General features: G+C 39.3%; 1 protein-coding gene across 6 annotated transcripts in view; it reads left to right on the top strand.

Annotated features, from left to right (window-relative positions):
* nAChRalpha6 (nicotinic acetylcholine receptor alpha6) overlaps positions 1-24,246 on the top strand; it is a 223,437-nt gene that overhangs the window by 96,563 nt on the left and 102,628 nt on the right. For all 6 annotated transcript variants that reach the window (XM_089074103.1, XM_089074101.1, XM_089074098.1 and 3 more), the window contains exons 5-6: positions 3,348-3,457; positions 18,831-19,011. In XM_089074103.1, the coding sequence (XP_088930229.1) occupies positions 3,348-3,457; positions 18,831-19,011 (291 nt within the window). The remainder of the gene's footprint in view (positions 1-3,347; positions 3,458-18,830; positions 19,012-24,246) is intronic.

Consider the following 24,246-nt stretch of genomic DNA (forward strand, 5'->3'; position numbering starts at 1 on the left):
CAAAAATTAATTAAATTTTGTATAACAAGAACTGTAAACTTTTAACCTTTAAATTTAAAATTTAAACTTTAATTTTAGCTGTTAATTTTTAACTTTTTCTTTATTCACTTATAGAAAAGATATTATTTACTTTGAAGCTTTTTTCCGTGATGCTGATTAATTGCTGGCCTATTTTTGATCAGTTATTGTCAGAAAATAACAATCAGAAAAATTTACGTTTTATATTTAATAGAAATTAGTTAATATTTACTGACCATTAATATGGTTAGTTTCTGACTAATTGTTAGGCAGAAAGTACTACAGAAAGGCTTACTAGCCAAAAACTATACGAACCAATTATATCTGGCTAGTTTCTGACTAATTATTAACCAGAAAATGCTAGTCAGAATATTTCAAGTTTTGTTGGTCAGAAACTGGCTAGCATTTATTGGTTAGTTTGACTTGGCTAGTTTCTGAACAGTTTCTGATTAGTTGCTGACTAGTATTATCTAATAAAAATTTTCTGATCAGTTATTTATGAATAGTTAATTGTTCAGTAAATTCAAAAGAATAAAAACTAACCAGTTTCTAGTTAGTAATTAGTTATTAACCAGTAACTAGTTTTTCTTATATATTTTTTTTACTTGGATTGGTCTCCATCGTCTCTAAAAATGATGAAACAAAAGTTGAACTCAGTGTAATTTTTTGCATCAGCTTTGTCAGTGGAATATTAAATTGAAGGTTTACTGAAGGTAACTATGTTAACTGATTTTCACAATAGAACAATACAATTGCATGCGTTAATATTGCAGTAGTTTTCCAAGTAGAAAACGCAATATATTCAATTTCATAACAACATTAAAACATTAGCAGATAATATTATTCTTAATATAAAAATCCTAAATATTTCCTATTTTCTATTCTATTTTACAATACTCTTTACAATACTCTTGTTTGACTATATATAGACAATTATTAAAAAATTCCTAATTGCAATTTCCTTTCCCTTTCACTTGCTCCAAAAATCTAAACGGTTCAGCAATCAGGAAGTTAATGCACGTCGCACGTAAATTTAAAAGACAAACCGGCGACAGCCGGTCGTGTTCGACGGGACGAAGCTTTATTTCGCGAGAAATATCGTTCCCGTCGAGTGTAATCCTCATTACGCCTCGCTTCCACGAATCGTGAGATACGCGCCGTAAAAGACGGCGGCTATCGCGCGAAAACGGAACTTGAAAATCTCGGCGCAAAGAACTGCTGCATTGCTCGGAGGACGGGCGTGCTGAATTTCTCGTTTGTGCAATTCAGCCGCGTAATCTAATGAGCAAACGCCGCGGACTTGGCGCGCGGACCGGAAATTGAAGTATACATTATGAAACCTGCCGCTGCACCGTTTCCTATGCAAGCCGCGTGCCGCCGACACCGTTGTCGTCGTCATCGTCGTTGTCGTCGTCGTTGTCGTTGTCATCGTCGTCGTTGTCATCGTCGCGATCGCGAAACCAGGTCGCGCATGCCGCGCGCGGCCTTACCACCGAATTCGCGGATTTCCCATTCGAGAATTGCAGTTTTCTGACTCGCGGCCGTAGCAATGAATATTTAGCGACAGGTACGTGACTCCGTTGAATATCCGGGTTGAGTCGACGGGGGGGGTCGGCGATTTTCAGAAGAAATCTCCTTAAGATGAATGTAACTCGCGCTACTGCGAAAATATAATTTATCGAATCTCTGCGAGATATTTTCGGATATCTCTTTCTCCGCAATTGCCTCCGCAATGCAATTCCTCTCATAATTATTTTTCGTAATAAATCACGCGCGCTCTTTGGTTACCTCTTATAGAAGTAATAGTAACGACGTTGAATTAAAAAACGCTCACGGGTTTATCATGTGCCATTATATACGATATAAATGAAATATAGAGTTACGCTCTACTCCACAAGCAACGATAATTCTAACTTAAATTACTCGATTCTGTGTATAATATTCGCAGTACACATAAGTATATTGTTATTACTTTCGTCCATTTATAATTTGTTGTACACAGGATCTATTATATTTACAAGAGCACGCACCAATTATTTTCTGATTATAAATTACGTAAAATTATCGCGACGTTGCATCATCGGAGAATAATTCGTGATTATATATGAATCGTATATAAAGATGCGAGTCTTCTAAACTTTGTCAAGCTCATCAAAGCTGAATTGGCTTTTAACTTTACGACTTTCCGTCGAGATCTTCGAAATAACAAACTATTGTAGTTTTGTTCGTTTACGACCATTCTGATTAATTTGGCGACAGAATTTACGTTTACCCCCTCCCCTTTCCCTGTCTTTCTCTATGCGTTGTGTGTGTATGTGTGGGTGGCCTCTTTCGCTTAACTTAGCTGGTCAAACTCCATCGGCGGATGGAATTTACGAGATAATTAATCTTTTATACAACAAGGATTAATTAACTCGTGCAAATTTATTCGTAGCCAAAGGTTTCGTGAATGTATCGGCTTCTATTATGATACTTGAAAATGGATGATGCAGTTTCGAACCATGTTTCCTCCCATCTTCTCCGCAGAATATTATCAGCGCTTGAAATCTTATTGAAATTTTGTGGAGCATTATACCATGTTGTAAAAATTTTATACACAGATATTTCTTCATTCATTCATTTTTTACATTTGTGTTATATTGAATGTTACATGCAATATACAATTTAATTAAACAAGTTTCAACCGCAAAGCAGTTCTCTGAATTGATTTAAAATTTTATCATAAATAGTTTTCATTTGGTTACAATAATTTCCTGCATACTATAGTTTGATCGCAATGGTGATATAAAACGTCAAAGCGAACATCAAATGCATATGCATTGATTTTAATTATATTACTTGAATGGAAAGATGAAAATTGAAAATTACGGGAACATTTATTTCGCATAATGGGGATTGGTCGGAAGAACATTTATCGCGTTTATTAAACGAGCAAATTGTACTTGTAATTAAATCTGAATTAATAGCGCCTCAGATTATCCATTTTATATTATTGTACGTATTGCAACAATTTTCGTACTTATCGTTTAAATATAGGTTATTAGATAAGGTGTCTCTTATGCAATGGTGGTCGGTCTCCCTTTGTTTTTTATATGCTAATTATACAATAAAAATCTTCCAGATATTTTTGTTGAAATTTATAAATAAATGTGTATAATCGTTCTGTTAAAAGTCGGCTCACACATTTCCACGGAATTGTAAAACAGTATTCAAGTTACCAGGAGAAATTAATTATAACGTTATACTATGTTTAAAAAGCACTCGAAAAATTTCACATATTATTTCACACTTTTTAATACATAATTTTTCCATTTTCGTGTTTTGCGCAGGAGTGGACAGACTATAACCTCCAGTGGAACCAGTCCGAGTACGGCGGAGTGAAGGACCTTCGAATTACGCCGAATAAGCTTTGGAAACCGGATATCCTCATGTACAACAGGTAATCTGGCCTCGTTACATCTGCGTAGACTCTCATTTTGTATTGACAAGCCAGTAGCTTCGACAAACAAATTTGTTAGGAGCATTTCAGTCTCGAGCGCGCGCGAGAGGAGGTTCCTTCCATAATAGAATTCTTAATTAAAGTAGTTGGACAAAAAGCAGCACTAACTAACGCTCGTAATCATCGTGCTAATAAAATATGCTCAGTAAAAACACGTGTGTAAATTGGTTTCCCGGAGTAACATGCCGCGCGCGGAAAGAGAGATTTAAATGATAATTTTAAGTTGACAACAGCCTAAAAAGAGGCAAGGTTCAAAACTCAGGGCAAGGTTTCAACTGTTCTCGTGTCAATCCGTTCGTCGCAGAGTAAAACTGTCAAGACGCGAGTGAAAATAATCGAGGAATTCACGTTACATTCAATTCTGACACTCATGTCCACTGTAATTCACTGAGTTTTAACGACAATCGCCGCGCGTCGATAAAGATCGAGACTTCCGATAGTTCGGTCGCGATTCTAGCTTGTCAATATTTCAAGAGTTACCGTTTACACCGCGAAAGCGTCGAGAAAACCAACAACCGCGTGAACAGCTTTATGTCGACTCGCGAACCTCCGGCATGACGATGACGAAAAAATGCAATCGCGACCCGTGAAGACAAAAAATGCGCGACTTTATTATCGTAAAATTAAAATGCGCGAGCTACATTTCCGTCCCGAGTGAAGCAGCCACGAATTTCTCCGACGGGCTTTAAACGGCTGCCACTTGTCCGGAAAGCGTATTTGCCCCTCCCCTCTGAACTCCTAAGAGAGAGAATTAAGATTTTTAAGAATGTTTTTTTCAGAAAAGCTGCGACGGCTAAGAAATAGCGCGGCGATAGCGCCACTGCAGCAAAAGTTTTTTCATTAATTTTAAGTTCGCTCCCTCGGAGACACTCCGTACGGGGCGTAAATTATTTTCAATGTACCTCGTACTCTTTTCACGTGCCGTTACAGTATTGCGAATGTAGTATATAAAAAAAAAAAGAAAGAATCGAAAGGGTACGTAACTTTTATCCTAGTGTTGCTTCGCATCTCTCTTATTCGAAAGTATTTTATATATATATATATATATATATATATATTATATATATATATATATACATATATATATATTTCTTTTATATATTAAAATTCCCTGAAGTGCATGCATTTACTTAAATCCTAGTAAAAGCCGAGTATATTATACATTTATATACTTGTACTATGTATATCTCTACATTTTTCATTTGTAAATATTATATCCACGTAATTACTGACCCTGATCGTAGAAATCTTTCTTATCAAACGGATCGACTCGCCTCTCGCCTCGTATTCGGCCACGATGTAATTTAACAATTTCATCGCGGACGAAATGATAATGACGATGATGATATGTGAAGTCGCGAGGCGGGTCGGACCGGACTTTTGAACGCAGTATTACGCAGATTTTTTTTAATTAAAAGGCTAGAGTAACGAGTTGCATAAGTGCCGGTCATTTTCATTTCTCAAAAAGTTTTCAAGTCGGCCACGTCACGCGTTCCACGTGAAAAATAATAAAGACTCGCAAACTCGTCACGTTGGGCAGAGAGCGTCGTCGCGCTCGAGTCGGCCTCTTCTCTTTCGAGGAACGATCGACCACGCCGTGGCCGGTTTGCATTCTCAGCCACTCTCTCTCTCATCATAGCCTTTAGAATAATTAGAATAATTAGTCTTAGGTATTTATAGGCTGCTAACTATATATAATACATATATAATTCTCGGGCCGCCGTACGTGAACGCATTTATGCGATTCACGTTCGGCGATCCGCAAAATTAATACGCCCGCCGCTCGCTGCCAGCCGGATTCGCGCGATAACAAAGCGGACGATGTTGATCGGGCCGTTGATTCGTCGTGCCCCATTCTCATGCCTCGCACTACCACAATTCGCGACCGATACATAAGTCATATGTTTTCGATCGCCTGACACGGAGCAATCAGACGGAACGGAATGCGATTTGTTACGAACATCAGGAGATATCATTGATAATGGGTGAAAAACTGGTTTCCTGTGAATTTCAGTATTTTTCAGTTTTTTTTTATGTCGACGGTAACGTAACCGTTGCGCACTACCTAATCCTGTCGTGATTGAAAGAGGAATACTAGCGAATAAATTCGGGCGGTTTAATTATAAAAGCGCCGGATGAAATAACAGCGTTTCGATTTTGAGGTTGAACTAGATTCTCCCCTCTCCTCCCCCCTCTTCCTCCCTCCCTCCCTCCCTTCCACCCTCATGTATGTTACACGCTCCGATTATTTTCGATCGGTTCGTGGATTATTCGTTCGACCAGGCGTAAATTAGATATTCGTCACTAACTATCGACGATTATCTGACTGGATCGAATTAACAATCAAATGTAATTACGACCGTGATCCATATCCAGAATGAAATTTCTAGACAAATAGTACGGTTCACAACGAAGCAATTTTCTATAAATGAAATTTTAGATTAGGTCGCATAATTGAGAACTACATTTGATCTGGTGTGATAATTTCTTCCAAATTTATTATGTTAATTAGGTACGAGCAAGGTGCTTATAATATTCTATACATTATGAATTTTTTTTTTTAAATAACAATGAGAAATGGAGAGATATTTATTAAAATCACGGAATAGTTTCTTTCAAAACATACAAATAAATAAAGAGTTATTTAAAATTATTTAAATTATACAGTTCTAGTAGGATAGAAATTATGAAAATGGCGATGCATTTGAAAATATAAATTAAATCTTGAAAATTACAAGTAGATTACCAATTTATAATAATAGAATAAATGTATATAGTATTTAAATAAAGATAAAAGTCATACATTTTAATATAAAATAAATCAATTTTAAATAGATTATTAACTCATACTAACAAAATAAATAATGTATCAATAAATCAAATGGTCAATCGATTCGTTTAACTCTGATGTAAAAAGCGAAAGCAACAAACGGTGGAGAGAGATAATATGTAGACTGAGTTGAAAGTGCGGCGGAAAAAGTAGAAAGACAGTAAGTGGAAAGAGGAAGAAGTGGTTCAGCCGGACAGGCCGAATCCACCTCCGACCGCAACTAACAACTAGCTAAGTTAGCCAACCCGGGGTCGGTGCGAGAGAAATTTCTCGCCGGAGAACTGCCGGCGAGCAAAGTGTGCGGGATCGCTTCAATTAATTAAAGTCTCGTCTCGGGGAAACTTTGCCTTTGTGGGTATCATGGGAGCGTACAATGACTCGAGACTACCGGACGACTTTCCGGTGACCAACGCGCAAACTGGAAATTAATTTTTCAAGAATGTTTTTGGGATATTCGCTCGCGCCGATGAGACCTTCCTTTTCGCTCGTAATAATTCGGACGAGAAAATGGGGACTTTGAATTTCCGATGCACGCGAAATGCGCTGATAGAAAGGCGGCTGCAAAGTGTAAGTAGTGGCTAGTTAACGGGAAGTGACACTAGAGATCGATGGGAATACTGATGACTCGACGAGTTAAGCTTGTCTCTCCAGTGATCATTTTCAATTTGCTGCTCGTCCCTCCGCGAGTACCGAGATCAATTCGTAATGGACGCTTATTGTTTCATCGGTGCAACGTGGTGTACGTCATTTCCGATACGGTCGCATTTATTCGTAATCATTTGTACTATACATTTCATATGAATGCGATAACGTGTTATTTCAAAGAAGATATATTTAATGCGCGTTTTAGAATGTGTTGTATTCTCAGAAGACGAGGAGAATGTGCCTTCATATTCGTATAAAATAAATATCGATTGCATTGTATATAAAATAAAGACAGTTTGCAAGTTAATAATAACATACATATAAATAATATAATTTAAATATCAAAGCAACATTCTCAACCGGTATATGATATAATCAAAATTTTGTTAGACGCTTTCTACCGCGCAGAGTATGCACATGCAAAATGTTGACCATGGGATTTTCATCATGTTCATAGACCGCAAATATTTTCTCAACCTTATTCGAAGTGCCCAAAGCACATAAATCGTTGCCCGAAATTACACCGTATCGATTCTCCGATAAATACGTCGTGGGCCATTAAATCATTTAACTTATGTGCTCCCATTATCGACTGGAAAAATTTATAGGTGCGTCGGTAAAAGGGACAGTTTATCGAGGCAACGGCACAAAATCTATCTGACGTTCCGATAGCATTCTCTGCATATTCCGCAAAACAATCGCGCTTCGTACAATCGACAAAATAATCCACCGACTCGACGCTTGATTTACGCGTTTCACCACGCGTTTCGCGCATCGACTTCACGCGTGCCCGTTTGAAGCTCACGTTCGCTGTCGCGTCTACCGAATCGAAACTGCCGTCACGTTATTCATTGTTAAGCGCGAAATGCACACAAATCCGACCCCGCCGTTCTTAATCCTCCTGGACGACCCGGTTTCTGAACGCAACCGGGCGACGTTGCGTTTTTCCTTTTTCCGTGAAAACCGCGTTGTATGAAAAACATCGCCAACTGTTTACTTGTTTTTAGATCATTAAAAATTACATGGGATCTTAATTATAAAACAAAATGTTTTTCTCTTCTCACAATGTAAAAGACTTTGAAGTCTTATTAGAAGAGAATATCTTTAATAGACTCTTCCACGTTGTCCCGGATAAGCGTTAACTTTATTTTCAAAATCCTAACGTCGCTCTCACCACTTCATTGGGATGAAGGAAGTAGGATTTTTGCCATCATAACCGTGAACAAGGGACGGGTTATCTCACTTTGAGATACGCACACTTACACGCGAAACGAGTCCTGTGGGCGTTAGAATTTTGAAGATGTCGGTGCCGACCCTGTTAGAGAAGTTGGCGTGTAAACAAGATAACGATGAGATAACGATGAGTCCACTGTGCGCCTCCATTTTGTAGCCGGCTCCGGGGAATGGTTACGGTCCCTCCAAGGGAAAAGGCGCTTCCGCGGAAGCGTAAAGCGAATCTTGAGTATCCCGCCCGAAGGTACTTTTGGGGCATTACCCGTCAAATTTAAGTCGCCGTTAACCCGCGGGCTAGAACGTCGGCGCCGGCGTGTGCGCGGCTCGTAAAATCCGTTTCGTCTGAACACCTTCCCGGCCGTGAGAGTACTCGTTCGAATCCCACATCGAACAACAAGCACATCGGCGAGCTACTGCTGAAAAATACATGAAGCAATGTACTGCCTTACTTCATTCACGAAATTCGCGCCCGTATATTTCACAGAATCGAAATAATTCCGTGCACTTCGTTCTATAGCAAGCCTCGAGATAACTTTCCAAAAGCTTTCATTTACACTTGTCGAAGATTTATTTATTCTATTGTTACTTCAAAAAAATACTGTAAACAATGTTTAAATTATTTAAATTATATTAATGATAAATAAATATTAATTATTATATTTACATTTTAAATAAAAATTTGACATCCTACATCCAAACACTATTTTATCTTATTCAAATAGATATCTTATCTACAAGATAGAAATATTCTTGCGAAATTTTTATTCTCGTGAATCGTGTTCCTTATTCGTGTATTTGTAAGTTTGTTTATACTATTCATAGGAAATCAGGTTGCCGGTGATACTTGATAGTTGTCAAAAATCTTGTGGTTTTCTCGAGGGGAGTTTCTCTCTGAAAATTTGCACGATATGACGTACCGCGGAATAAGAAAGTCTGAGAAATGCGGATACGTCCGATCGCATTGACACACTTCAGTGCAAATTTGACAGAGGAAAATGACGCAAGTCAATAGAGGCAAGTTACAATGCGGCTGTCCATTCCGCTGTCGACGCGGCTGTAGGAGCCACATACGCGAATATTATGCGAACCACAGCGGAAACATGAGCCACCGCAGAATTCGATCGAACTCGACGAAATATATTCACGGAATTCACTGGTTGATCTATCCACAGATGATCTAATCCAATTGTTCTCTCTCTCCCCTCCCCCCTTCCTCCGTTTACATAAATGTATAAATTTATAACAATCCCTCTCTCGTGTGCTTGGTGGGGAAACGAGGGCGCGTTTGATCCGCTGCGATTTTCGACCGTCAGAGAGAGAGAGAGAGAGAGAGAGAGAGAGAGAGAGAGAGAGAGAGACTACTCTAATCTACATACTTGATCCGGTTATTTAATCGAATCACGCGCTCTCGAACGAATGCGGTCGCGATTCCATCGGCCACTACCCTGGGGATGCCAGGGTACATAGAATATGATTCGCGTCCGTCCGTACTGTACACTATTTCTCCGATCTACATACAAATATGGATTTATAATCATTCCCGTTATTTACTCACGTCAGATTGAGAATGTGTTTGATTTTCTCAGCGTCTCACGGATCAATTTCATTTGGAAGTGTATCTCTCTCACTTAGCTTCTTAGATCGACCGACCGTAAAAGCACCGAGTCCCAAACTGTAAGGAATCAAATAATAAACTGAAATACACCAGATCAAATGCTAGCCTTCTCGATATCGACGCGGATACAAATTTATTTTTAACAATAAGAATAAAAGTACTACATTGAAATTTCGATATAGACAGATTTTTAACGCAATTTATTTTTCTAGCGTAGCGAAAATTTCAATACGTCGATATTTAATGTAGAAAATAAAATGTCAGCAATTCTATTAGCAACCGTTTAGCCGATTTGAAGAAAATGACAAATGGAATCCTCCGGCGTCCTTTTGTACAAAATGGATTTATGACTAGCGTATTACAGACGCGCCTCCACGACGATTACGTTCCGTTTCTGATTTGGCTCTCTTTCCGTATGTCGGCTGGCGTGGAAACGCCTACAGAGTAACCAGAATTCTATAAATTATGTATGTCTTCGGAGCTCGTTCCGTCGAGTCGAGGTTCAGCGAATACGGCGCTCAGCGAGCGGCGGTTGTAATTATGTGAATAATTAATTGAAACGCGACGTCAGGCCACCCCGTTACTGCGGGCCACCGCATGGCCGGGCCCGGTACCTGCTCCTTTCGCACACGTCGTTGGAACTTCCGGTTATTAACCATGGACACATGTCCTGATAATGAAGTCCCGAGTCACGAGAAACGGATGAGAACATTTTGTCCGGAATTTTCTCGCATTATGATTTAGATCGTATCGACAGTTTGCTTTTTATTTTACGAGACAGTCTCACATCTGCCGGAAAAGCGTGGCGCTGTCCACGAGGAAACATCTATCTCTCGCCTCTTTCTTCCCCGGGACAGTTAGAAAAATCGGAAACATTAATCTTAGCGCCTTGATGTCGCGTGTATGAAAGCACAAATGGCGACATACTTGACAGAGTGTCCCTGTCAACCATAAATACGTGCTATAAGATTAGTATGTTTTCACGAAAGGGCTTCCCCGATGATGGGCGTGTCAGCTAAAATTGCCACAAAGGTCTTGCTGAGTTTGAATCTCGGACAGGACAAATTTCCATATTGAATGCGACGACTCGATTCTCGTTGGCGTTATCTCTCGCAAATTGACGTACCATCATTATTAACGTGTTTCCGGAAACCGTGTCTCTTAGCTCGAAGAGCCCGGGAAGCTGAAAATCAGTATAGTTTGCAAATATTCACGGCCGGCGACGATGGCTCGCCGCGAGTCATCTAGTTTCGCGAACGAGAGTTTGGACGACATTGCGCGTTGTCTCTCTCGGTGATTTGGCGCCGTTAACTTTCTGACAGTTTTCCCGACATTTATGACATACGGAGTTTGAGAGCGGGTCACCGCACCTCGTTATGTCGTCGGTACTATTTGCTCGTGGGAGCGCAATGAGCGAGCCAGACGGCACACGCACACATAGAATGCCCCAAAATGTTTAGCTTACGCTCGACGTAATGCGAGCTAACTTGATTTCCAGTTAATTTCTTTCTTTAAATTTATTCAAATAAATTTAGCTTCAATATTCATAATTATATCAATGTTAGTTGTGATTTAGTTGATGCAGACTGCTGAAAAACAAAATTTTCATTTTTCTCACCTTTAGTTATAAACAAGTCAGAAATTATCGGTACTCGGAATGTTTTTGTTAAAGTTAAATTGACTAAAATATAATTTAAATTTTATGCAAAGTATAAATTCATGCTACACATGTGCTTTATTGATTGTCACGCCTGTAAATGGGCAATATATAAAATTACAAACTAGATAGAGACTGAAAATCGTAAAACAGCAAATCTTTTTTTATTTTCGGGATTCATCCCCCGTGACTCGGGATTCCTCCGTAAATGTAACGCGGCGAGAAAGCCAGAAGGGAGCGGGTTTCGTGGCAAGGTCGGTGAAACCCCAACCGTCTTGAAAAGCTTTAAAAGGAAGACAAGAGAAAATGCTGGATCGCCGATAATAGTAAAAAAAAAAAAAAAAAAAATGAACGAAATAAACTTGTTCGCGGGAAATCCAATCGGAATAACTCACGAGTCCAATCCTCAATCGGAATGACGACGACGAGGACGGTTAAATCGATCAAATCGTCGACGAGCGCGTAAACCATGAGACACATAAACGACGGAGGACGGAGACGTCGACCGATCAATCCGGCCTCGAGGGCGCAACCCGAATTCCACGCTTGACATTTCAATCTCCATGCGAGCGAAGGCGCCTGGACGGATACGCGGCTCGTTAGTCGTTGCATGTGTCGGTTTATGATAACGATCAAGTCTAACGAGATGAAACGGATAGCGCTTTCGAAACGACGGCTGTCACTGTCTGTCATTTACGCTTGGTACCTAATACACTTTTTTTTTTTCTTCTTTTTTTGGGCAGCTTTTTCTGTGGCACGCAGATACATTCTCTCGCACGAGAAAAATCACATAGAATACTGTAACCAGACTTTATCATATTTTCCAAATGTGTGCACCTGATATTCTATTGCAGTTGAAGATAATTTACAGGTGGATCACAACTAGCAAATGCTGTATCGTACTGAGGAATTGATTACGCATCTTGATTTCGTCTCTCTCTAGCCAATCTAAAATACGGAAAATCTTTAAACTAGTTGCATTCGACTTCGTAATTTTGTTAGCTGGAATGATAAGATCTTTTTCTTTTTTAAAAAATAGTTTCCATACACAAAAATACCTATCTATGTTCAACGGTGCTCCATTATCTTACGGAAATAGTGCTCTCTTGAAAAGTAAGATAACGATCGAATTTATTGCGAATTGATGGGGAATTAAAAAAGAAATCGCAAGAATCAGAAGATATAAATAATTATCGTGCGTATTACGAAATCTTGCGTAAGGCATACGTGGACTAAATCGTTACGACTAAAACTGAGTATCGGCATTGGAATTATCAACGATCGAAGGATTTTCGTTATCACGTGCCGCTTTAAATTCATAAATTTTATCAAAAGTAGAGCGTAGTCGGATGTATAAATATCACGATAAATATTCATAGTTAAATATCACATGGGCATGCACCCGAAAAAATTAACTCAATATTCGCGGATAATATTCAGTTGTTACACTCATGCCACGCGAACAATCGACGTTTCGAAATTTCTCAATGCACGCGCCTGCGTGTTGCATCGGGGCGCGTCGTTGCAGTCGCCGCCAACGGACGGCGGGACTTTTCCCGTCATCGATCCATAATATTTTTATATTCCTACTGACCCGATCGCGTAATATTTTCACCTTTACGCGATATTTACGCGGCGTACGCATCAGCGAGTTACGCCACGATACTCGCGAGCGTAGACGCGTCGGAACCTATAATTAACGTTGCGCAATTTTCCTTTTTCTTTTTTTTTTTTTTTTTTTTTTTTTTTTCAGGAAGTGGCAGAGAAAGGAGGGTGTATTTGAACAAGAGAGTGTTTTGTAAGGCATTAACTCTGTCTACGTGGATTACTAGACTAATACTCGTTTCTGAGACAAGTTTCTGAATACTTGCGTTATTATGAAATTATTTTATAATTAACTTTGCATATATCAAATATCTATAAAATGTAAAATACTCTAACAGATTATATAAAAGTTTTATAAAATATAAGTTTATATAAGTTATATAAGTTTTATATAAAAGTTAGATTATATAAAAAAAACTTTACAGAGTTAGATGTAAATAAATGTGTTATATAACATGTAAATTTTTAATTTTCTGCTATAATTTAAAAACAAATTTTTGTTTTTGCATATTATTAATTTTTTTATTATTCTACATAAATGCTAAAATCGTTTAGTTTTATAATTATGGGAATATACTCTTCTCTTCACTGTCTGGGATTTGGAAACAATTTCGTTGAGGCGTGAAATGCAATGATATATGTAGATCAAGAGGATATACGATCAAGTTATTGCACTTCGATACCGTGCCGTTTTTAGAAATGAGCCATTTATACATCCGTATACCGTCTCGCCGGTGAAATTTACTGGAGTTTTTGTTCCATCCTCTCTGTAGGGTATATCATAAAGTCTCTTCTCTCGAGGCAGCCGGGGCCGCGCGTGCTGAAAGAACTCTCGCGCGGCAAGTTCTTAATTGTCCCTGATAATTATCGTCCCACTTTTTTCGCGACGCGGCCGATCTCGCTCGCCGCGGATTACCGCGCATCTTAAATCGGCTTTAAGTAGCCCCCATCTCGACGATATTGTATAAAGATACGTCCAGCATTCCGGCACAATGAAGAGGGGGCGGGACGCTCGTTACTCGCGGAACAAAAGGAGGGTGGCCGCCTACTATATCCAGAGGGCGCGAGACTTACTTGTTGCTCACAACACACCGCTCTTCTCTCATGAATATCGCGGTCCACGAGAGCGACGTGCAGCCTGGTCGAGAAACCGCGGAGGGAGAACGAGACAAACGGAGGCGAAACGTAAAGGGGTGGGTCAGCGATCCTCGAGAACAGAATTTATCCCGAAAACCCGACAATAGGCATCGCGGTGGGATTCGCCTTTGTTCGACGTGGAACAATCGACGAAAACGCCCCTTGGAATTCATGAACGCGACAGCGCGTGGACTTTGATGCACGCCGGCGCAACTAAAGGATAGAAACCGCAAAAGCGAGAGGAAGCGAGTACGGCTCGACAAACGTTGTCCTTTAATCCCATCGCGTCACGTTTCGAGGCCCATCGCCAAATATCCTTCCCCTTTACTCTTCCAATGGCCACATTAATTGTCGCTTCATTTACTTGCTCTCGCTTTTGTCAATCACATTCAAGATGTTACAGACGTAACGGCATGATTATTTTCAACGTTAATATATGACTGTGTAAACGCGAAAATAGTACACGATGTTATTCTACACGTGTTTCAGAAAAGTGTTATCTTATTCATATAATTTTATGATAAACTCAAAGTAAATTTTTCTTCAATTAATATTTTAAATTTCGTTAATTTCATAATTTTCAACATTAACTATATTGATAATTAATTAATTAAACCTCCCACCTTTCGAGAGAACTACACGAATCATAAAATATTTAAGTAATGATTTACAAATATAACTGTTCATTAATCAAATTATTTTTTTAGAGTACAGAAATTGCAGGATCAATAAGATTCTATCTCGGTATTGAAAGATTAACTTAAATTTCTGTCAGCGTTCATTCAAAGCTTTGGAAAACAAGATTTTGTCATTTGTCACTCTCTCGAGCCTTAATTCATCAAAAGCGTAAATTTAAATCTCCCATTAGAACCATTATTTTTCTTCTAATTTCTCTCCCCTAGTACCTGAGGTTAAAGCGACATTCGACGATTCTTGTACGTCCCACACACTCACGACCACTATTGTTATTTCGAAGGTCCAATTTACACAGACATTCTTTCTATTCGGAAATTGAGCGGTTCAAGATCGGACTTTTCGTGCAAACATTCACCGTTCCCTCGGCAGGGATGCTTAGAGAACCGGGTAAAGTACATAAGCCCTTCGCAAGTTACGTCCGTAATATCGCAATGGTGAGATTAAAACACAGAGCTGACCTTCCTTTTGTCCGTGTCTCTCCGTCGCGCGACTTCCTCGCTTATTCTTCCGTCGATTTTTTGGACGTTTGGCGTTAAGCTCCAGATAAACGCGCGAAGATATGCGCATCCTGATTATCTCGCACCTATCTGCAACTATCTTGAGTGTAATAAAATCCGCCTCATTTATGCTGCGCTGCCGCGAGAGAACAACATTTAAATTCTCGATATGCAATGTCTTCTTTCTTACTTCCTAGTTTACTTTATCTCATTTGTCGTTGCGTTTAATCAAACAGATTCTAAATCAAGGGAAATGCAAGTTAAAGTCATCATATTTCTTTTCCGCTAACTGCAGAAATTGGGGAAATTTGTAATAAAATAGAACACCGTGTGCTCAACTCACGTTGAATACTCTTCCGCTACGTTTCACACTTTGCTAAACGTATACCAACAACGCTAAAAAGATTTCGCGTAACGACAGTTTGCGGCATGCGCAGAACTTTCTTACATTCTTAATCCTTTCTTTGAGGCATCCTGCGCGAGTGTTTAACGTCGAGCAATCGTTAGGCATTCAGGTACTTGGTTTCTCTTCGAGCGGAAACTTTTGCAGCCAGCGTTGTCATAGGGTCGGGAGTATTAACGAAAACTTTTGAAAGTTCACGGGAAGTTTATGATGGCGCGGTATCGAGTGCAATGCAATGTCAAGCTAAATTGTAACTTCCATTACACGGGATTACGTCAAGTTACATCAAGAGTGTCTCAACTTCCTTGATACAATGTATTACTCGTCAGTGATAATGGGACCGTGCTGACGTACGGTGCTTACGTGTGCCGTACTTTATTAAATTCCATTCGGGAAACAGCATATGCATCATTTTTCAGCGAAATGAGAATAAAAAATTTATTGTTCCGGAGAATTGTGCGAAATTACATATAGGGGAAAGGGTAAGATGACAATTTGCTAAAATATTTTTGAGCTAAATTTTAAAAAAATTACATATAATCGTAAATAATTATTTTTGTTCTATCTTTAATTTAATTTAATTTTATATTAAATTATATAAATAATATAAAGATTTGTAAAAAAATTTATTTTTATTAAAAAGTTAATTTTAATCTTTATCATCTTACCCACACATGAGAGCAAAACGAAATTAACAGGTCCTCAAAAAATTTAAATTTTACAAAATTCTAATTTATAAATTTTTCAATACTAAGCAAGACTTTAGCAAGACTTTAGTTAATAAAAAATAATATTAATCATTATTTTTACATCACCACGAGAATCAAAATAAATCGACAAGCTTTAAAGTCATCATCTTATCTTCCTCTCCCCTATATTACTCGAATATAATTGATCCTATCAACAATATCCAAAGCGATCTGTCAATTCCGCAATTATTTGTCGGTCGAAAATCGATATTAATGTTAATGCGTGCCTTAACATCGTTAATTAGTCTCTTACAATTCGATCATTAAATTCCATTCGTCGTTATCACGGGCTGCACTAATCGGATCGTTGATAATGTCGGATACCATGTGCGCGGATTCTCACGACTATAAATTATTGTAACCGTGGAATACTTATTTTCTTCATGCTAATTAACATATATTTACACAATAACGGATCATTGCAATACGGTCACAAAACGCTCGTAGTAATGCTGCATCTCGCGCGCGCGCGCACCTTTTCTCACTCAACCAGGGACAAATGCGGCAACGGATAACGAAGTTTCCATAAAAGAGGAACACGATCGACAAAATCCAATGCCCGGATACTCGCTGCAACACGGTTTCGTTCCGTCGTGCACGAACGAGATTAATTAGTCGGACACACTTTTTGGACGAAACCCCCGTTTCTCGTTAGTCTTCATTAGCCACACAACAACGACGACAATGCCGCTATCCACGACGCGCTGAAATAAACGTACATTAGAGGGAACGTTCGGTCGGGGGGTTTTCGAATTGATCGAAAATTAAAACGCGCGTTAATCGACATTGAAAGAAAAATGTCGCTCCGCTCCCGCGGCCTGGGACATAACATGACAAAACACACAAAACCGACACGGGACCGCGTTTAATATATTTCGCGAATAAGCGCGGCAAGATCACGTACGAAGAGCTACAAGATAACGATATAATACAACGGTGCTGAAAATTCAATTCTCTGCTGAAATTAATTAATTCCGTTCTTCAAAAGAAATCACCGAAGTGCCCCTTTTTTTCCCGCCACCCTTCCTATCTCTTTCATCCCCCTCGTTCTCCATTCCGCGATAACGTGTAAAAGTAGGGGAGCGCTTTAACGATACGGCGGCATCGATTTTCGATTGGCGAGAATGATATCTTCGAAAGCTTTAACAAAAAAAAAAAAAAAAAAAAAAAACCGCCGATGCCACTTTCTCATAACGACTCCGAGAAAGCATTAATGTGGATTCTACTAACATCAGTTTATGAACGTCTTCATAATATATATCGATATATCAATTTCTATAGGTCGTCTCGCAGATCATTTAATATTCGATTTATTTTTGCCGGGGGTGTAATATGCGTGATAACACAAAGGATACTTCTGTCATTTATTAACACTTTTTCTGGAAAAATAGGAACGCGCTTGCCATTTTACCGTGTGATATTTGAAAATTTAATAAGCCGCTTTACTAGATAAATATGTCATAAAAATTCGGACGCACAGGTTCTCGGGACCGGCACGAATATCCGTTTTTATCCTTTAACACTGTTTAAGTGGTCGCTTCGAATTACTTCTTAAGGGATTAACACGAATGGGCTCAAGCGACACTCAGTATCCTTTCCCTTCCTCTTTTTCTTCCCTTTTCATCCTTTCCCTTTCTTGGATCGTAGTCTCGGATCGCGCTTAAAGAGCCTCTCGTAAAAGCGGGTCTAAACGGTTTGCATTTTCATGAATAATATTCGCGAGTGCCTCGTTTTATCGTTTTCCTTCACCTTCGTGATTCTCATCTTTTATTGTCCATTCACGACATTGCGATGAAAGATACGGCCGAATGATATGATTTAAATTAATGGCAAAAGTACAAGTCAAATTACGTGGGAAAATAGCGCCACGTTTATGAAACGAGCGATATAATATCTTCATATTCAATATTTTTAATTGTGCTTTAATCTTGAATTACTAGTCACTTATATTTTTTCGTGTCTAGCAACGTTTCTAATGGATATTACGCTGTTACAAGTAAATGTAATTGGAACGGAGAAATCCCCATTTCCTCAAGTACATATTCCCATCCATCTCTTCGCCTCCGACATAAGCGTTCTCTGTCAATATCCTTCGTGCGAGATCTTGCCGTCAGCAACAAGAACCAACGACCGTTCCCGCTCCATCACGCGGTGATTAAAGAGAACGCGCGATTAAACTGGCCGCGAAACGATCACGATTGACGACTGACGAGGGTAATTAATGGAAGTATGATATGAAACGTTAGTGCGGATGAGGGTTTCGACGGGACGTTCCAAACAAACGTGGTGGTCACGCATAACGGCAGTTGCCTGTACGTCCCTCCGGGCATCTTCAAGAGCACATGCAAGATAGACATCACTTGGTTCCCCTTTGACGACCAACACTGTGACATGAAGTTCGGATCCTGGACCTACGACGGCAACCAGGTACACTACTGTCTCCACTTACACACCGACACACGCTCAATACACACCGAGAGCACCAAGATTATTATCGATCCCTTAAATTCTTCCGAATGAGCTACACGCGCTTTTACTCGGGTAAACCGGAAGCGAAAAGTGAAAGATGGCGAGGGACCATGAAACGTGGCTACATTAAGTGCGGTCGACAAAGGAGATGATCTCGTTTTCACGATTATGATCTCTGGAAAGTCTGTTGCAAAAATTTTCGTTTACCGTGAGACGAATGGTGACATCGATATGATGTGAAAGCTTCAGAAATTCCTGATTATTTATCAGTGCAAATTTTCTGAAATGACAAAAATCTGTACAAGTCAATTTGCATGTGATTTTTTTTTTTTTTTAATTGAAAATAATTGGCTATTTTTACGATTACTCGCACTACGGCACGTTTTATCTAATGCGAATTATAAAGCGATTAAAAAATTAATAAATTAATGAATTTTTTTCTTAATTTAATATTCCATTAGTTCTACTGCTTGAACTTTATTAAATATGCAAAATGACTCCTGTTAAATTTAAATATATATATATAAAAAAATATCCTTTATGAATATTTGTACAGTTTTCTAATACGATATATATTTTGAAATAAATAATTGGAATTGGTCCCCATTGAAATCACAGCGATGGAAGCGCGGCTCTCTACTTAATTACAGTCCAATTACCAATTACCGAGGCGCGTCCCGTTCTCGTTTAACGAAACCGGCCAAATTTCCATTGGTAGCGCAGAAAACTACCGAGAATTATCCCATCTACGGGCTTCGCCGTCCCTTGGCGTGTGAATCTAGAGATCCCCGCGGGGGATCCTCGGCATTTTATCGATGTCGCCAAATTGAGCCACTTTCATTGTCCGTTCGCCAACAGGAATCCCTCGCTGCCACGAACGACTCGACCCGCCTCCCAGCCTCGTCCCAGCCGTGACCAGAGAAACTCCCATCCCGCGCCCATGACGGGCATCTCGCGGCTTCTTCTGTCCGACACAAGACTCACGAGTGCAACACACAATAGCGATGCTCCATAGATAGCCGTTCTCACGCTTCGTAGCTTCAGCTCGGATCTATATACATAACATAGGCATATATATATATATGATAGCATTACATGTTACACACGTACGACACACGTATCACACGCACCGTTTTCTATAATGTGTGAGCTAGATCGAGTGCCGCGTGAGAAAAGAGACCAAGTAAAATAGCAAAGGGTTAGGGACACCCAGCACTCCGGAAGAGAACTCTCGTCGCGAACCAGGTCACGCCCCGTCGTGACGTTCCCAACTGTTTTGCAGCTATTTCGAGAGCACATTGAAAATTTCGAAATATTTCTTGCCCAGACAGACATCTTCGTGATAGATCCGTCGAGATAGGAGGAAAGTCATTTTTTGCGAGTGATCGATTTCGTCGATTTTTATTTAATGCGCCTCGACGAAAGCGTGAATGAATTCTAGCTATTTTGTTATGCAAAATAGATCGAGAGCACTTCCACACTATTTTGTGCGCACGAAATAGTGTGGAAGTGCTCTCGGTAAATTGTGTGGCATCTCTGATATCGATTAGCGTGCGGAAATATGCCGATGGCGCGCAGCTTAAATCGTCAGATTCGATCTTGCCCTGTTCAATTATTTCCAAATTATGGGTAACTTGAGGTGATCATCCTTAATGGAGCGATTTCCTCGCACTATTACGAAACGCCATTTCCGTGCATCGAACCAGCGGCGTCAATTGTTCCTAATATCAGAAAGTGCGTGGTTACCTTCGCTCAATCGTAATTAGTTTGTCGCATAAATTTCTTAACAGTCCATAAACCCCTAACAGTCTATGAATTATTTTTCATTGTCAATGACATTTCCAGAAGTTACATTTCCAGAAGATTAATTCAAATAAAATTTAATGCATTAATGTTACATTTAGGAGACAAGGATGAAATTCGTTTAATCTTGTATATATATTGTATATATAAAAAATTCGTTTGTCCCGCACGTCGTTTGATTTCATTTAGAGCTTACTTTTAGATGTAATTTTGTGACGCGGACTTCGAGGGTGAAATTTTGTTAAACTAGCTCTACTCGATTATATCTGAATTGCGGATAACCCGTGGTGACCACCGTTAATGGAACGATCTCGACGCTCTCGTAGATTGTGTCGCAGATATTTCAACGTGCGTTGTCAATGATAATTACATCCGCGACATTAGATAAATTGCTTGTTTCTAAAGAGAACAATTCATTATTTTACCCTAATATCATGTTACAAGATAATTATTCTTAGTAGTCTTTTCTATAACGATTTTCACGATAGCAATCGCGATATTTGCATTCGGATCTTTCCGCTCCAAAGAAAATTACATAGAAAATCTCATTATCGGAGAGAGAAAGATATTCATCTTTGCTTTTTTGTCGTGATTTAATCGCTCGTAAGTTCTCTCATCAATTATCAAATTATCAAAGTTCCACGCAAAATCCTCCGTTTAATTCCGACTACATAAGTTCCCTAATATCTGCTTAAATCTCTTAAGTATTTGAAATTGGCAATCCGCCAATGTGTGAATAATTCAAAGTTTCAAGTTCGTACAAGCAGTCGTAATTTTTGCACGGTGAACTATCAAATTCACATTGATATAAAACGCCGATAAAGTTTGGCGGGCTGCAGCTCGGCGTAATCTCTCTCGAGACGGTGATTCCGCTTCTCGCCATTACGTAAGCGATAATTTTCTTGCCGGCAACTGGACTTGTCGTCGTAATGTAATGTGTAACAGAAGGCAGGATGCGCGCGTTTGTACACGAGATATTAGGCATATTCGCGAGGCAAGACGCGCCTAAACTTATGACGTCGAGTTTGTCGAGCTCGTTCCCACGACGCATAGTTTACAGCCCGCGTATAAACGCCAAATGTTAAATTCATTTTACTTACGACTCGGCCTCGACACTTTGCCGCGTTCTGTGACAGTTTCCAACCCTCCGAGACTCTCGCGCAAAGAACTACTCACCATCAAGCGGATGGAGAGGCATGCTACGTCCGTTCTGTCGCGTGAAATCATGCTTCCTGACGTACAAAATTAATAAGAATTTAACATTGATTTGGTATCTTACTTAAAGAAGCTCTATTAGCTGACAATTTAAATGCATCGGATTTTAGAGTTTAATAACAAATAATTTTAACGCCTTCTTTCGATGTTGCAATATATTGATGTAGATATGCTATATTTACTGGAAATATTGATTTAAACTCGATATATAATTAATTAACTTTTGGCACCTTATTTTATTAGCCGCTTAACGTGATGGCACACACATTACACACATAATGTGATGGCGAAAAAATTACAAGTATTAATCATCCTTTCACGACAGGATATCTCACAGCGTAGGAAGTTTTACGTTTCCTGAGATACGAGACATTTTATATATATAAAAATTTAATATGGACTGTTCGATATCTTTATTGCGACATATTTTACGATTTCCGAGCAAGGCAGCATCATGCTTTATGATAAAGATTTATCGCGACGTCGGCGAATCATGCAACGATTGGTAGCGCTGGACCATAAAGCAAACTGAAAATGACAAATCGTGATTTTCCGTTTGCTGCTGATGCACCGTAAAACACTGCACCGCATCGTAAAACTCAGCGAATGTTGGCTAACGGACGAATAACGCACTTATCGCGGCGACAGGACACGCGAAATGAGAACAACAAGTGTCACACACATAACACACGCAAAGCATGCACGCGCACGTGTATCAAATTTTAAACAAATTGTCACTAAAATTTACTGTTAGCGCTATTAATAGTCTTCATTCAAAAAGGATATTTTTTTGTCAAAGTAAAATCGGCCAAATCGAAACTAAATCAGTTATCATAATATAATTTTCACGCAAGTGTTTCTTTGAGCATTTTTATTTACAAAATCTGCAATACATAATTTGTCGTGAAATATTTAAATTTAAAGTTATAAAAATTAATTTCTTACTCTCTCTCTCTCTATTTTGCTCTCTATTGTGCTTGTATTTTGTGACAATTTCTCGATTCATCGACGTTATTGATTTTAATAATATCAAAATCATTAAGCGCACACACGTGGCGGCTTTATCGCACGCTTTGATGATAAATAAGGTGCATGCTTTAGCATTCTTATAAATTGCGCGTCGAACTATTTCCCCGCGCTGTCACTGCCGATAAATTTATAAACACTCCGTCATTCTTCTTTGTTCTCCTCTCTTTAATACGGCCGACATCGATAAGACTAAAAAACCGGCATTGCTTTTCAGACGGGGCTATCTCACGGGCAATAAATAATCTCTGTACTTCCGCAACGTGGTCGCGGCCTCATCGATTTCCAGTCCGAGAGCAATAAATTTGGTCATTATTTGTCTAAGCGCGTGTGTGGAGTTCCTTGTGTCGAGTCGCCGCGTGACATCCATCTGTCTCTCTTCATCATGACACGATCCAAAATTTATCTCGGTTTATGCATATTTCAGATACATTCCATGTTTATAGCTTTAGATAATTCTTATAATCTGTTATTTAATTCGAAAATCAAAGTTTTTCTGAAGAGAAGTTAATCGCTGAGTCGACTTTTATTTACAAATACACCGCATAAGTTTTTTCTCTTTTTTTTTTTTTAATAAATAATATCTTTGAATTTGTAGAGATTTCAATTCGTTATATTTTTACATACAACTATCACGTCAGGCTCGCGCAGACACTTCAAGACACGATCGAAGTTAACATGATTTGCACGTCCGGGGACAATCATCATGAATATCAGTTTTCCGATAAATTTTGCGTTATAAATAATAAATAAATCCATTTCTGTGGCTCTTTCTTCCCCGTGTTTCGTCGTCGTCATATTGCATGCAATAAATTGACCGTACAGTGTTCGCGCGTTGGTTCATTGAACTTTGTCACCGACCGAAAGGCAAGCTCGATAATAATGGAATCTTAATAAGGGATCAATGTCTTTCGAATCGCCGTTGATCGTGCCGGCCGACCGGAGTATTATTAGCAGCTCTCATAAAACGTTCACGGGACGGGAACGATTTTCCGATCGATGGTTGCCTTTAATAACGAGGACGTCGTCGTTCGCGCGCGAGATGACGGCGCGCAGGTGTCTGCCGCCGAAATCGATCACTCGGCCGAAGTATTATTACGCGACTCTTTAAATCTTTGAAGCTGTTTCGGACAAAAGTACATTTTCCCC

This window comes from Pogonomyrmex barbatus, unplaced genomic scaffold (genome assembly GCF_055798465.1).
Source record: "Pogonomyrmex barbatus isolate J1 unplaced genomic scaffold, ASM5579846v1 scaffold16, whole genome shotgun sequence".
Taxonomy (NCBI): domain Eukaryota; kingdom Metazoa; phylum Arthropoda; class Insecta; order Hymenoptera; family Formicidae; genus Pogonomyrmex; species Pogonomyrmex barbatus.